The sequence below is a fragment of the Chlorocebus sabaeus genome, chromosome 6 (assembly GCF_047675955.1).
Source record: "Chlorocebus sabaeus isolate Y175 chromosome 6, mChlSab1.0.hap1, whole genome shotgun sequence".
Taxonomy (NCBI): Eukaryota; Metazoa; Chordata; class Mammalia; order Primates; family Cercopithecidae; genus Chlorocebus; species Chlorocebus sabaeus.
This window is the reverse complement of record NC_132909.1, coordinates 61,640,213-61,654,743: the sequence shown is the minus strand read 5'-3', so window position 1 is coordinate 61,654,743 and position 14,531 is coordinate 61,640,213. Positions and strand designations below refer to the sequence as shown.

Sequence of the window (14,531 nt, the reverse complement as noted above, 5' to 3'; positions counted from 1 at the left end):
GGGTCGGCCTGTGCCAGCTCTGTCTTCCTGGGCATGGGCTGGGCCAGAGCTAAGGTCTCCTGAGAGCCAGCACTGCCTGACAGGAGACTGTACCGGAAACTTTTTAATAATTTATTACGGCCGGGCGCGGTGGCTCAAGCCTGTAATCCCAGCACTTTGGGAGGCCGAGACGGGCGGATCACGAGGTCAGGAGATCGAGACCATCCTGGCTAACACAGTGAAACCCTGTCTCTACTAAAAATACAAAAAACTAGCCGGGCGAGGTGGCGGGCGCCTGTAGTCCCAGCTACTCGGGAGGCTGAGGCAGGAGAATGGCGTAAACCCGGGAGGCGGAGCTTGCAGTGAGCTGAGATCCGGCCACTGCAGTCCAGCCTGGGCGACAGAGCAAGACTCCGTCTCAAAAAAAAAAAAAAAAAAAAAAAAAAAAAAAAAAAAATTTATTACTATTAGTTTTTGAGATGGAGTGTCACTGTGTCGCCCAGGCTGCGTCGCCCGATCTCGGCTTACTACAACCTCCGCCTCCCGGGTTCAAGTGATCCCTCCCACCTCAGCCTCCTCAGTAGCTGGCATTACAGGCTTGTGCCCCCATGCGCAACTAATTTTTGTTTTTTTAGTAGAGACGGAGTTTCGCCATATTAGCCAAGCTGGTCTGGAACTCCTGACCTCAAGTGATCTGCCTGCCTCGGCCTCCCAAAGTGCTGGGATTACAGGCGTGAACCACCTGGATTTTTATATTTATTTTTATTTATTTATTTATTTATTTATTTATTTATTTATTATTATTTTTGAGACAGAGTCTGTCGCCCAGGCTGGAGTGAGTGGCGCGATCTCAACTCACTGCAAGCTCTGCCTCCCAGTTTCGCCATTCTCCTGCCTCAGCCTCCCAAGTAGCTGGGATTACAGGCGCTGGCCACCGTGCCCGGCTAATTTTTTTGTATTTTTTAGTAGAGACGGGGTGTCACCATGTTAGCCAGGATGGTCTCAATCTCCTGACCTCGTGATCCACCCGCCTCGGCCTCCCAAAGTGCTGGGATTACAGGCGTGAGCCACCGCGCCCGGTCTTATTTATTGATTTTTAAAATTTAATTTAATTTAATTTTTATTGATTTTTAAAGACAGGCTCTTGCTCTGTTGCCCAGGCTGCTGGAGTGCAACGTTGTGATGATAAGTCACTCCAGCCTCGACCTCTTGGCCTCAACGGATCCTCTCCCTTCGGCCTCAGCTTCCCAAGTAGCTAGAATTCCAGGTGCAAGCTACCGCACCCGGTAAGAATGCTATTCTCTTTTGGACCAACAAACTCCTACTCATCCATCAAAGCCCCAGCTCCAAAGGCCCCTTCTCTGAGGAACCTGGCCTGGTTCCCTAGTCCACCTCCCAGCTAGTAGAGCTCCCTGGGAAGGGGTTAGACGCCTCTAAGTGGCAGAGAGAGGCCCTCATTCTTGCCCCAAAGGAGGCCTTCTCCCCTCCCCTGTCTGGCAGAAGAGGAGTCGGAGACGGAGAAAGAGTGAGAGCCGCCCAGGAGCTCTGAGCAGGGAGCCGGCAGGAGCGCCACGTCCAGGTGGCCTTGGTCCCTCCCTGCCTCAGTTTCCCGTGGCGTCAAAGGGGGCGAGGGCCCCTCCGGGCCTCTGGTGACGGGGGTGCTGTGCCCGGGCGGGGGTCCGGGGGCGACCGAGGGGGCGCAGGAAGTCCGCGGCCGCAGGAATTCGGCGCCTCCAGGCCTTATAAGGACATTTGCGCTCCGGGCCAATCAGCGGCGGGGGCGTGGCGCGCGGAGCCCAGCGCGTCCCAACCCCGCGCCCGCCCGGAGGTCCCGTCCCGTCCCGTCCCGTCCAGCCCCGTCCCGCCGCCTGCCAGCCAGCCATGAGCTCCACGCAGTTCAACAAGGGCCCCTCGTACGGGCTGTCGGCCGAGGTCAAGAACCGGGTGAGTGAGGGGCGCCCCCTTGTCCCCCGCAACAGCGCGGCCGTCGCGCGCTCGGACCCGTGCAGGAGCCCCCAGGCCCCCCAGCACCTCCCGGGCAGGGAGCTTGGAGACCCGGGGCGGAGGGGCCCTTGTTCTCCCTGACGTCTGGAGGGGGGATGTCTCCGGGCACCCCCGAGGCTCCCGCGAATCTAGGGGAGCAGCCAGGTCTGAGATTCTGGGGGAAGAATGACCCCATTCATCCCCCAACATCTAGGGGTAGTTGGGTCTGACGTCCTTCCCTCGCCATGGCCCCAGGACCCCCACGTGTGAAGCCCCTGGCACCCTCTCAACCTTGGAGCAGGTCCGTTCAAGGGCCGACAACGCTCTGGGGATCTGGGGGGGACCCCAGCAACCCTGTCATCTCCTGGCCACACTTCTGCTTTTGGGTCCTCTCAGCTTTGGGAGGGGAAGGGGCAGGGCCGAGTGGTTTTTGAGAAGTGTTACCCCTCCACACAGGAGTTTCCTGGCCTCTCAGACACCTTGGGGGTGTCCTGCAGGGAGAAGTGGTAGCTGCTTTGCATGTTCACTTTGTCCCCATCTGATGAATTTAAACGGATAACAAAGAGGTTCTCTGAAGGTGGCCCTAAGATATGTGGGGTTTTGTAACCTGGAAGCAAGAGCTGGGGCCTGGCAGGTCGGGGTGGCTCACGCCTGTAATCCCGGAACTTTGGGAGGCGGAGCTGGGTGGATGGCTTCAGCCCAGTCTGGGCAACACGGTGAAACCCTGTCTCTATAATTTAAAAAAAAAAAAAAAAAAAAAAAAAAAGGCCAGGGCTCCGGGAGACACTTTTTAAGAAGGCACTTGTGGTTCTGGCTCAGAGAAGGCCAGATGCTTCGCAGGGTCACACAGCAGCGTCCTGGACAGGATTCCTAGGGAAAGTGGGGGGCGGGGGCTGTGATGCCAGATCCACAGAGAGGACCGGGAACTGACCCTCCAGGACCTTCCAGCTGGAGGGGGGGTGTCGTCCCCGCCCACCCCCTCCCCCAACGCCCACTGGGCACCTGGGAAGGTGTCCTTACAGCTGGCTTCTGCAGGGGAAACTGCCTCTGCACACTCTGAGGGCACCGGCCCTGCCAGTCCCGATAGCCACCTGCCCCGGCGGCACTCCAGGGCCCACAGACTGGAGGGAGAATTCCTGCTTCTCGGCTGTGAGCCCCGCCAAGACTTCAGACCAGCTCTTGGCCAAAAAGGGAGACTGAGGGTTGGGACAGCAAAGGCCTGAGCCAGGGTCCCGAGCCCGGGGCTCACGACTCATCCTTCAAGGGGCCATGTGCACCCTGCAGTCACAGAGCCCCCCGTGTAGTGGGGTGGGCACCCTGCTGCACCCCGCACACAGCCAGCTAAGGGTACCAGTGTCCTTGGGGACCTCAGAGACGTTGTTCCAGCTGCCCAGGGCCACACAGCCCACAAGTGGCAGGGCCAAGACCGGAACCCAGTACCTGCTGGGCCTGCGGAAGTAGGAGAGGGTACAGGAGGGTGGGGCGGCTTCCGGAGATGGGGTGGGGTGGGGGCAGGTCGATACCTGCCCTGGCGGGGGTGAGGGCAGAGGCTGGCAGAGCTGCTTCGCAGGCTCCCCGCGCAACCCTCAGTCTGTCTCTTTGGAGGGTGGACGAGGCGTCGGCCAGCTTGCCAGGGTCACAGAAGAGTCGCATCCCAATTAGACACCACCTTCTCCCTGGCTTCCGCTCACACCCGCTTTACCGGCTGCTTCAAACAGTCAGAGACCGCTCTCTTTCTCCCCCGCTCCCCCGTGGCTCAGTTTACTCCTGGCAGGACGGCACGGAGGCGTCTCAGATCCACCGTGTCTGCGGCCTTGCATCCTGGCTTGGGGGTCCAGACCCGCTGGGAACAGCTGGTTCAGATTTAGCCAGGGAGGCAGCGTGCATTCCTGGCAGTTTGTGGTGAACAGGAATGTGCTGGAAGGCCGGCAGCCGGGCAGCGGGGGGCGGGGGTGGGGGGAGGACGGCGGCCGCTGGGGGCGGGGCCAGGCCAGGCGCCTCTGCCAGGGACCCCTGGGCCCCTGAGCCAGCAGAGATGTGGTGCAACTGGGCAAGGCAGGGCTGAGTACCCAGCAGCTGCCTGTTCTCATTCCTCTGGATCAAGGTTGCGGGCTGGGTGGGGCTGCCCTCCAGGCATGGGAAGCCGAGCTGGATGGGCTGTGAGCTGGTGTGGGGGGGCCTCCCCGCCTTTGCTTCCTCTGGGCTATGGGCTGTTTCCACACAGGTCCAGGTCAGGGGACCCTACCCGAATAATTCCAGGCAGGTCCAGGTCAGGGAACCCTACACAAAAGATTCCAGGAAGAGATGAGGAAGCGGAGGCTGAAGGGAACTGTTCCTGGGAACCTGGGGAGTTGGGTGCAGAGTGGGGAGAGGGATTTGATTTGATCCTTCCCTCGCTCCCTTCCTCCCTCCCTCCTTCCTTCCTTTCTTTTTTTTTTTTTTTTTTTTTTTTTTTTTTGAGGCGGAGTCTTGCTCTGTCGCCCAGGCTGGAGTGCAGTGGCCAGATCTCGGCTCACTGCAAGCTCCGCCTCCCGGGTTTACACCATTCTCCTGCCTCAGCCTCCCGAGTAGCTGGGACTACAGGCGCCCGCCACCTCGCCCGGCTAGTTTTTTGTATTTTTTAGTAGAGACGGGGTTTCACCGTGTTAACCAGGATGGTCTCGATCTCCTGACCTCGTGATCCGCCCGTCTCGGCCTCCCAAAGTGCTGGGATTACAGGCTTGAGCCACCGCGCCCGGCCTCTTTTTTTTTTTTTAAGACAGAGGCTCACTCTTTTCCAGACTGGAGTGAAGTACCCCGATCTCGGCTCACTGCCTCCTCCACCTCCCGGGTTCAAGCAATTTTCCTGCCTTGGCCTCCCGAGTAGCTGGGACTGCAGGTGCACACCACCACACCCAGCTCATTTTTGTTTTTTAGTAGGGATTTCACCATGTGGGCTAGGCTGGTCTTGAACTCCTGACCTCAGATGATCCACCCGCCTTGGCCTCCCAAAGTGCTGGGATTATAGGTGTGAGCCATCACGCCTGGCCCCAACCCTACTTTATTTTCCTTCCAGCCTTTATCTCCTGCTCCCGCTACACGACTTGCCCCTGTGCTCATGGTCCCCTATACGCTTTGCCGTCTGCCTCAGTGCTGTCTCAGCGGTCACTACTGGCTGGATAGGGATGCTCAAGGTCCCCACCGGTGCACACCCTCTGCCCAGGAGCCCACAGCCCATTCCCCCATGGCAGTGTCTCAGAGCACCGAAGGCCAAGAAAACTAGAATGGCCCGGTGGAGGAAGGTGGCAGGGAGTCGGTGGCAAGGAGCCAAGTGCGTGACCAGAGGCGGTCAGCCTCCGGGGCAACTTCTTCGGGAGTTGCTAAGAAGCAGGATCCGGTCCCAGCTCCCAGCGCAGTGGCTCACGCCTGTAATCCCAGCACTTTGGGAGGCTGAGGTGGGCAGATCATGAGGTCAGGAATTCGAGACCAGCCTGGCCAACATGGTGAAATCCTGTCTCTACTAAAAATAAAAAAAATTGGCCGGGTGCGGTGGCTCAAGCCTGTAATCCCAGCACTTTGGGAGGCCGAGACGGGCGGATCACGAGGTCAGGAGATCGAGACCATCCTGGCTAACACGGTGAAACCCCGTCTCTACTAAAAAATAGAAAAAAACTAGCCGGGCGCAGTGGCGGGCGCCTGTAGTCCCAGCTACTCGGGAGGCTGAGGCAGGAGAATGGCGTAAACCCGGGAGGCGGAGCTTGCGGTGAGCAGAGATCCGGCCACTGCGCTCCAGCCTGGGCGACAGAGCGAGACTGTCTCAAAAAAAAAAAAAAAAAAAAAAATTAGCCAGGCATGGTGGCACGCACCTGTAGTCCCAGCTACTCAGGAGGCTGAGGCCGAAAAATCGCTTGAACCCGGGAGGCGGAGCTTGCAATGAGCCGAGATGGCGCCACTGCACTCCAGCCTGGGCGACAGAGTGAGACTCCGTCTCAAAAAAAAAAGAAAAAAGAGGTGGTGATTGCAGAACATTGCAAATGTACGAAAAGCTGCTCAATGGTACACTTTCAGGTGGTTGAAGTGGTAAATGTCATGTGTGGTGTAGCGGGGAGGTGAGAAGGCAGGGTGCGGGGGCAGATCCGGCCAGGTGTGTCCTACACCCAGAGTGGATTAGAGCTGATGTAGATCAGTGAGTGCTGAGACGGTTGTCCGCCGGCGTGCAGGGTGGTTTATCTGTGCCCGCCTGCAGTGGCTGAGGTGCCCCAATGATGGGAAAAGGGAGGATCTGTGTGGGTGTGGTGAGGGGGAACCTCCAGGCCCCTCTGTCTCCTGTTGCCCTGGAGTCCCCGGCCCCACCCTGTCCAGAGCTTCTGGGGGACTCCTGCCCGGGGTGCCCCCACCCCAGCTCAGTCTCGTGCCCTTTGCTCCACCAGCTCCTGTCCAAATATGACCCCCAGAAGGAGGCAGAGCTCCGCACCTGGATCGAGGGACTCACCGGCCTCTCCATCGGCCCCGACTTCCAGAAAGGCCTGAAGGACGGAACTATCTTATGCACGTGAGTACACGCAGGGACACGGGCTGTCTCACACTTAACGGATCTTGGTTTTTCTCACTCTTTTTTTTTTTTTAATTAAGAAACTTTGCGGTGGCTCAAGCCTGTAATCCCAGCACTTTGGGAGGCCGAGACGGGTGGATCACGAGGTCAGGAGATCGAGATCATCCTGGCTAACACGGTGAAACCCCGTCTCTACTAAAAAATACAAAAAACTAGCCGGGCGAGGTAGCGAGCGCCTGTAGTCCCAGCTACTCCGGAGGCTGAGGCAGGAGAATGGCGTAAACCCAGGAGGCGGAGCTTGCAGAGAGCTGAGATCCGGCCACTGCACTCCAGCCTGGGCGACAGAGCAAGACTCCGCCTCAAAAAAAAAAAAAAAAAAAAAAAAAAAAAAGAAACTTTGGGGGGCCCGGGCGCGACAGCTCACACCTGTAATCCCAGCACTTTGGGAGGCCGAGGCGGGTGGATCTTGAGGTCAGGAGTTCGAGACCAGCCTGCCCAGCACGGCACAACCCTGTCTCTACTAAAAATACAAAAAAAATTAGCCGGGTGTGGTGGCAGGCGCCTGTAATCCCAGCTACTCGGGAGGCTGAGGCAGGAGAATTGCTTGAACCCGGGAGGTGGAGGTTGCAGTAAGCCGAGATCCTGCCATTGCACTCCAGCCCAGGCAACAGAGCAAGACTCCATTTCAAGGGAGAAAAAAAAAGTTAGCTAGGCGTGGTGGCTAAATAAATTTAAAAAAAATTTTTTTGAGATGGAGTCTCACTCTGTTGCCCAGGCTGGAATGCAATGGCACGATCTCGGCTCACTGCAACCTCCGCCTCCCAAGTTCAAGTGATTCTCCTGCCTCAGCCGCCCGAGTAGCTGGGATTACAGGCGACAGCCACCACGCCTGGCTAATTTTTTTTGTATTTTTAGTAGAGACGGAGTTTCGCCATGTTGGCCAGGCTGGTCTTGAATTCCCGACCTCACGTGATCTGCCTGCCTCGGCCTTCCAAAGTGCTGAGATTACAGGCCTGAGCCACCAAACCCGGCCAAAGATTACTTTATAATAGTGGAAACTTGAGGCCTAGGATAATGGCTCACGCTTGTAATCCCAGCACTTTGGGAGGCTGAGGTGGATGGATCACGAGGTCAGGAGTTCAAGACCAGCCTGGACAACATAGGGAAACCCTGTCTCTACTAAAAATGCAAAAATTAGCTGGGCGTGGTGGCGGGCGCCTGTAATCCCAGCTACTTGGGAGGCTGAGGCAGGAGAATCACTTGAACCCGGGAGGTGGAGGTGGCAGTGAGCCTAGATAGCGTCATTGCACTCCAGTCTGGGTGATAGAGCCAGACTCAGTCTCAAAAAAAAAAGGAGTGGAAACTGAGTCCCGGGGAGAGGCAGTGAGTTTGCCCTGGAAGGCGTGAGCTTGGCTGAGATCAGCATCGGGCCTTCACAATTCTTCATTGTTCATGGAGGTTTCTGTTCCCCCCACCCCATATTGTGCCCTCCAGACTCATGAACAAGCTACAGCCGGGCTCCGTCCCCAAGATCAACCGCTCCATGCAGAACTGGCACCAGGTGAGGGGCTGGTGGGGTGGAGTAGGGATGGTGCTGGGGGCCCATCTCAGGTGGGGAGACTGAGGCCCACTCACCATCCCTCTCCTGCCTCCTCCCAGCTAGAAAACCTGTCCAACTTCATCAAGGCCATGGTCAGCTATGGCATGAACCCCGTGGACCTGTTCGAGGCCAACGACCTGTTTGAGAGTGGGAACATGACACAGGTGCAGGTGTCTCTTCTCGCCCTGGCGGGGAAGGTGAGACCCAGAGAGGGGCAGCCACCTGCCCAGAGTCACACAGCGGGGTGGATGTAGCTATTGCATTCACGTGTTTGCAAAGTTTTGTTTGTTTTTGAGACGGAGTCTCACTCTGTCACTCAGGCTGGAGTGCAGTGGTGTGATCTCAGCTCACTGCAACCTCCGCCTCCCAGGTTCAAGCGATCCTCCTGCCTCAGCCTCCCAATTAGCTGGGATTATAGGCACCTGCCACCACGCCTGGCTAATTGTTGTATTTTTAGTAGAGATGGGATTTCACCATGCTGGCCAGGCTGGTCTTGAACTCTTGACCGGGTGATCCATCCGCCTCAGCCTCCCAAAGTGCTGGGATTATAGGCATGAGCCACCGAGCCCAGCCTCGTTTGCAAATATTTCTGAACATCCACAAGGTGCCGGGCACTTCGGATTCCTTGGTGAACAGGAAAGACATGGTCTACCCCTTTATGGAGTTCAGTCTGATGGGGGAGGCATGGAAAAGTGAACACAGCATTTTATTACACATTATGTGTAAGCTCCAGCCAGGCGCGGTGGCTCACACCTGTAATCCCAGGACTCTGGGAGGCCGATGTGGGAGGATCACTTGAGCTCTGGAGTTCCAGACCATTCTGGCCAACATGGTGAAACCCCGTCTCTACTAAGAATACAAAAATTAGCTGGGTGTGGTGGCACGCGCCTATAATCCCAGCTCCTCGGGAGGTTGAGCTGAGGAGTTAGAGGTTGCAGTGAGCTCTGACCGCACCACTGCCCTCCAGCCTGGGCAACAGAGCAAGACTCTCTCAAAAAATAATAATACCAAAAGTAATAAATAAGCTGTAAACTGGGAGAAATGCCTTGAAGGAGAAGAATTAGACCAATGTTGAGCATCTAGTGACCCTCAAGCCCAGACTGGGAGCGTGGGTGGGACGGTGTCTGGTGCAGTCCGGGAGTGTGGCTGGGACACGGTGTCTGGTGCAGTCCTGGAGCGTGGGTGGGACGGTGTCTGGTGCAGTCTGGGAGTGTGAGTGGGAGGGTGTCTGGTGCAGTCCGGGAGCGTGGGTGGGACAAGGTGTCTGGTGTAGAACCAGAACGTGGGTGGGACGGTGTCTGGTGTAGACCCGGAGCGTAGGTGGGACGTGGTGTCTGGTGTAGACCCGGAGCGTGGGTGGGAGGGTGTCTGGTGCAGTCCGGGAGCGTGGGCGGGACGCGGTGCCTGGTGTAGACCGGGAGCGTGGGTGGGACGTGGTGTCTGGGGCAGTCCGGGAGCGTGGGTGGGAGGGTGGTGCAGTCCGGGAGCGTGGGTGGGACGGTGTCTGGTGCAGTCCGGGAGCGTGGGCGGGATGCGGTGTCTGGTGCAGTCCAGGAGTGTGGGTGGGACAGTGTCTGGTGTAGACTGGGAGCGTGGGTGGGACAGTGTCTGGTGCGGCCCAGGAGTGTGGGTGGGAGGGTGTCTCTGGCAGTCCGGGAGCGTGGGTGGGACGGTGTCTCGGGCAGTCCGGGAGCGTGGGTGGGACGGTGTCTCGGGCAGTCCGGGAGCGTGGGTGGGACGGTGTCTGGGGCAGTCCGGGAGCGTGGGTGGGACGGTGTCTCGGGCAGTCCGGGAGCGTGGGTGGGACGGTGTCTCGGGCAGTCCGGGAGCGTGGGTGGGACGGTGTCTCGGGCAGTCCGGGAGTGTGGGTGGAACGGTGTCTCGCGCAGAAGGACCAGTAAGGTCTCGACATTGGAACTGGCTTGGGCTGTTAGAGGAGTGGGGAAGGGAGTTGGTTTTCTCCTGGGATAACTACTCCGCGTGGTGTGTTCAGAAGCCCCGTGGCTGCCTGGTAAGCTCACATGGGGAATAGCGGTCAGGGAAGAGTTGGGTGCAGGCATCCCAGTGAGGGGCAGTGCCAGCGGCCTGGCCAGGGTGCCCGGGGATTGGGTAGGAGCAGGTGGTAGAAGATGAGAGAGAGGAGGTGAAAACCACCTCCCCATGCCCACAATTCTTGGCCTGAGCCCTGGAAACCTGAGCTGTTGCCTAAAGCGAGGGACACTGGGATGAAACAGCCCCGTGGGCCGGGCTCGGTGGTTCACGCCTGTAATCCCAGCACTTTCGGAGGCCGAGGCAGGCGGATGACTTGAGGCCAGGAGTTCAAGACCAGCCTGGCAACATGGTGAAACCCTGTCTCTACTAAAAATACAAAACTTAGCCGGGCGTGGTGGCGGGCGCCTGTAATCCCAGCTACTTGGGAGGCTAAGGCAGCAGAATCGCTTGAACCCGGGAGGAAGAGTTTGCAGTGAGCCGAGATTGCACCACTGCACTCCAGCCTGGGTGACAGAGCCAGACTCCATCTCAAAAAAAAAAAAAAAAAAAACTGGGCTGGGCGCAGCGGCTCACGCCTGTAATCCCAGCACTTTGGGAGGCTGAGGCGGGTGGATCACGAGGTCAGGAGATTGACATCGTCCTGGCTAACACGGTGAAAATCCGTCTCTACTTAAAAAAAATACAAAAAAAATTATCTGGACTTGGTGGTGGGCGTCTGCAGTCCCAGCTATTCGGGAGGCTGAGAAAGGAGAATGGCATGAACCCGAGAGGCGGAGCTTGCAGTGGGCTGAGATTGCACCACTGCACAGTCCAGCCTGGGTGACGACACAGCGAGACTCCGTCTCAAAATAAAATAAAATAAAATTAAATTAAAATAATACAATAAAAAACTGAAACAGCTGTATGATGGGTGTGTGGAGTGTGTGGAGTCCCGGACACCCTCAAAACATGCCTGAGGGGCTCTGCCCGGCAGGCGGAGGGGACAAGTTGTGGCCTGGTCTGTGTGCCGCCCTCAGGGCCTGGATCTAGGGTCCCTGGCTGCCCTCTCCTGGTGCTCCCGGCCCTTTTCCCTCACCCAGGCCAAGACTAAGGGGCTGCAGAGTGGGGTGGACATCGGCGTCAAGTACTCGGAGAAGCAGGAGCGGAATTTCGATGACGCCACCATGAAGGCCGGCCAGTGTGTCATCGGGCTGCAGGTGGGTGACAGCTCCGCCACCCCCAGGGACCACAGCATTGGGGGATGACGGTGTTGGGGGACAGCGGCGTTGGGGGACAGCGAGGTGGAGCCCTGTGCTCCCTCAGGTTCGGGGAGGGACTGGAAACTTGTTGGGTGCAGTGTGACCTCTCCCGCGAACCTCCCTGCAGATGGGCACCAACAAATGCGCCAGCCAGTCGGGCATGACCGCGTACGGCACGAGGAGGCATCTCTATGACCCCAAGAACCATATCCTGCCCCCCATGGACCACTCGACCATCAGCCTCCAGATGGGCACAAACAAGTGTGCGAGCCAGGTGGGGCTTGCCCGAGTGCCCCAGACTCCCCTCTGTGTCCCTCCACAATCTGTGGTCTCAGCCCCTCCCCGAGGCTACCTCTGGCTTCCCTCCAGGCTCTTGGTCTCAGCCCCTTCCCTGGACCACCTCCGGCTTCCCTCCCCGCTCTCCATCTCAGTCCCTTCTCTAGACCACCTCCGACTTCCCTCCCTGCTCTCCGTCTCCGCCTTGGATTTCAACGTCTGTCGTTTCCACCTGGCTGTGGGAGCCTGGGGAAGTTACTACCTCACCCTGTCTCATTTTCCCTTAAGGACTGCCCAAAGGTCCACCCAATTCTTTTTTTTTTTAATCTTTATTTATTTATTTTATTTATTTTTATTACTTATTTATTATTTATTTTATTTATCTTTAGTTTATTTATGTATTTATTTTGAAACAAGATCTCACTCTGTTGTCCAGGCTGGAGCGCAGTGGTGCAATCTCGGCTCACTGCAACCTCCACCTCTGGGCTCAGGTGATCCCCCAAAATGCTGGGATTACAGGTGTGAGTCACTGCACCCAGTGAAGGTCCCCTCCTCTCCACCGTGACCTGCTCCACCCTTCCTTCCTCTCCAGGTGGGCATGACGGCTCCCGGGACGCGGCGGCACATCTATGACACCAAGCTGGGAACCGACAAGTGTGACAACTCCTCCATGTCCCTGCAGATGGGCTACACGCAGGGCGCCAACCAGAGCGGCCAGGTCTTCGGCCTGGGCCGACAGATATATGACCCCAAGTATTGCCCACAAGGCACAGTGGCCGATGGGGCTCCCTCAGGCGCCGGCGACTGCCCGGACCCGGGGGAGGTCCCAGAATATCCCCCTTACTACCAGGAGGAGGCCGGCTACTGAGGCTCCCAGCACGCTCTCTTCCCACATCGTCTCCCCGTCTGGGTTTTTGGGTTTTTCTGTGTTTTCATCTTTGTGTTTTTCTTAGCCGGTTCAGTGCTGCCAATCAGCCAAGGGTCTGTGAGTGGCAGTGTGGGATCAGGCAGCAGAGCTTTTTTCCCCTTTGCCTTGGTCCTTCGCAGGGCTGAGCCACCGGGCTGTGGGGGAGGGAGGTCAAGGCCATATCCCAATCCGTGTAGGGCGTGTAGGGCGAGGGTCCGTGCTGGCACGTTCAGGCTGTGCTGGGGAGAAGAGACTAACCGGTTCCCAGAGGTTTCTGGTTGCTTCGCCTCTTCCCCCTTTTGTCAGCTGAGCAGTTTGTGGTTTCTCTGCAAGTTTCAGGAAGTATTCACAAAAGAAAAATACATTTTGTTTTTTATTCCTGAGGAATGGGGCAGGGACAGTGGAGAAGGTGCTGGGAAATCAGTCACCTGGGAAAGGGGGCCCGGCCATGATGCTAAATATCTCCAGCTCCCGAGTGACTGGATTTCCCCAGGACCAACGGACCTCAGACCTTCAGACCTGCCCCGGGGCCAGGTGGGGAAAGTGAAGGACGTACAAGGAAGTGAAATTCTGAGTTGTTGGGCTAAGCCTGATCCTCTCTCCATGCTACCCCCGCCAACCCACTCTGGCCTCAGTAGGTTTTGTTTTAGTTGTGACTGTCACCCAGGCTGGAGTGCAGTAGCGCGATCTCGGCTCACTGCACCTCCACCTCCTGGGCTCAAGCGATTTTCCAGCCTCAGCCCCCGGAGTAGCTGGGACTGCAGGTGCTCCACCACGCCCGGCTAATTTTTGTATTTTTAGTAGAGACAGGGTTTCTCCATGTTGGCCAGGCTGGTCTCGAACTCCTGGCCTCAGATGTGATCCACCCGCCTCGGCCTCCCCAAGTGCTGAGATTACAGGTGTGAGACACCATGCCCGGCCCCTCAGTAGGTTTTAAGGAGCCCCCAACCCTCCTCCTTTCTGGGCTCGACAAGCTATACTGCTCCATCTTCCCCTGGCCGCACGCCCCGCCAAGTACTGCACAGGGACCCCCACCCAGGGGCCCTGCTCCATGAGATAATGTGAAATACGATTGTGGACCAAACGCAATAAAACCTCTGTTTGTAAGAAGAGAAGGTGGCGGAGAGAGTTGGCGTCGATGAGGGTGTGTTTTGCTTTGATGCTTTTGTGGGTAGACAGGGGGTCTTGGGGGATGGGGGGATCAAGGGGAAAATGTCCAGCTCACCACTGGGAGGAGGAGTAAAAGCTGAAGCCACAGGTGAGTCTGGGTGGAATGAATGATTTGAAGGGCCGGGACTTGGGGTAGAGGGAGAGGCCGGGCTTCCTGGCCAGTTGGAGAGGAGGCAGTTGCCTCGAAGGCTCTCAATGCGCTCCGGCTGCACCCTGCCTCACAGCGCAAGCCTCGTGGCCTCAGCCTGGATGTCTCCCCGCTGGCGAACTCCTATTTATCCCCAAAGCCCCAACGGCAGTGCCACCACCTTCCGCGGCGGGAGCCCTCCCCGCGCTTCTCACTCTCCCCAGCGCTTTCAAAGCTGTGGACCCACACACTCCCATTTCAGCTTCACCTCCAGCCTGTGAAATAAACTCTTCCAGAGTGGGAAATGGGTTTTCCTCAAGATCAGGGTAACCATTATGACCTGAGCCTCTAGAATGTTGGCCCCCCTCCTTCTGCCATCGCCTTGTCCAACTGCGGAAACCGAGGAGCGTTCGTGGAATGAATGAACGGACGAATGATTCTAGTGGAACCCCCACTTTACAGATGGACAAGTAGAGTCCCAGAGTCTGGACTAGACTAGAGCGAGCCTGGCCAGCCCCGGGGACAGCAGGGACAGAGGGAACTCCTGCAATCCGGAGCTGCGGTATTGCAGCTGGCCATGCCACGTAGGGAGGCAGCCTGGCTCCCCAAAGACAGCTCAGCCTCTTTCCCGGAGGCCGGTCCGCCTGGGACCAGCCGGGCACCCCGCCACCCTACGGTGATGCAGCAAGAACCGCGCGGTCCCTTTAAGAAACCCGGCTCAGCGAGGC

General features: G+C 57.7%; 1 protein-coding gene across 1 annotated transcript; it reads left to right on the top strand.

The window, feature by feature from the left end:
- Window positions 1–1,775: 1,775 nt before the first annotated feature.
- On the top strand, window positions 1,776–13,618 carry CNN2 (calponin 2). The gene is made up of 7 exons (XM_037994560.2): window positions 1,776–1,923; window positions 6,372–6,493; window positions 7,988–8,054; window positions 8,153–8,290; window positions 11,165–11,281; window positions 11,451–11,597; window positions 12,192–13,618. The coding sequence occupies exons 1-7, from the start codon at window positions 1,861–1,863 to the stop codon at window positions 12,465–12,467; spliced, it is 930 nt and encodes a 309-aa protein (XP_037850488.2). The 5' UTR covers window positions 1,776–1,860; the 3' UTR covers window positions 12,468–13,618.
- The last annotated feature ends 913 nt before the right edge of the window (window positions 13,619–14,531 follow it).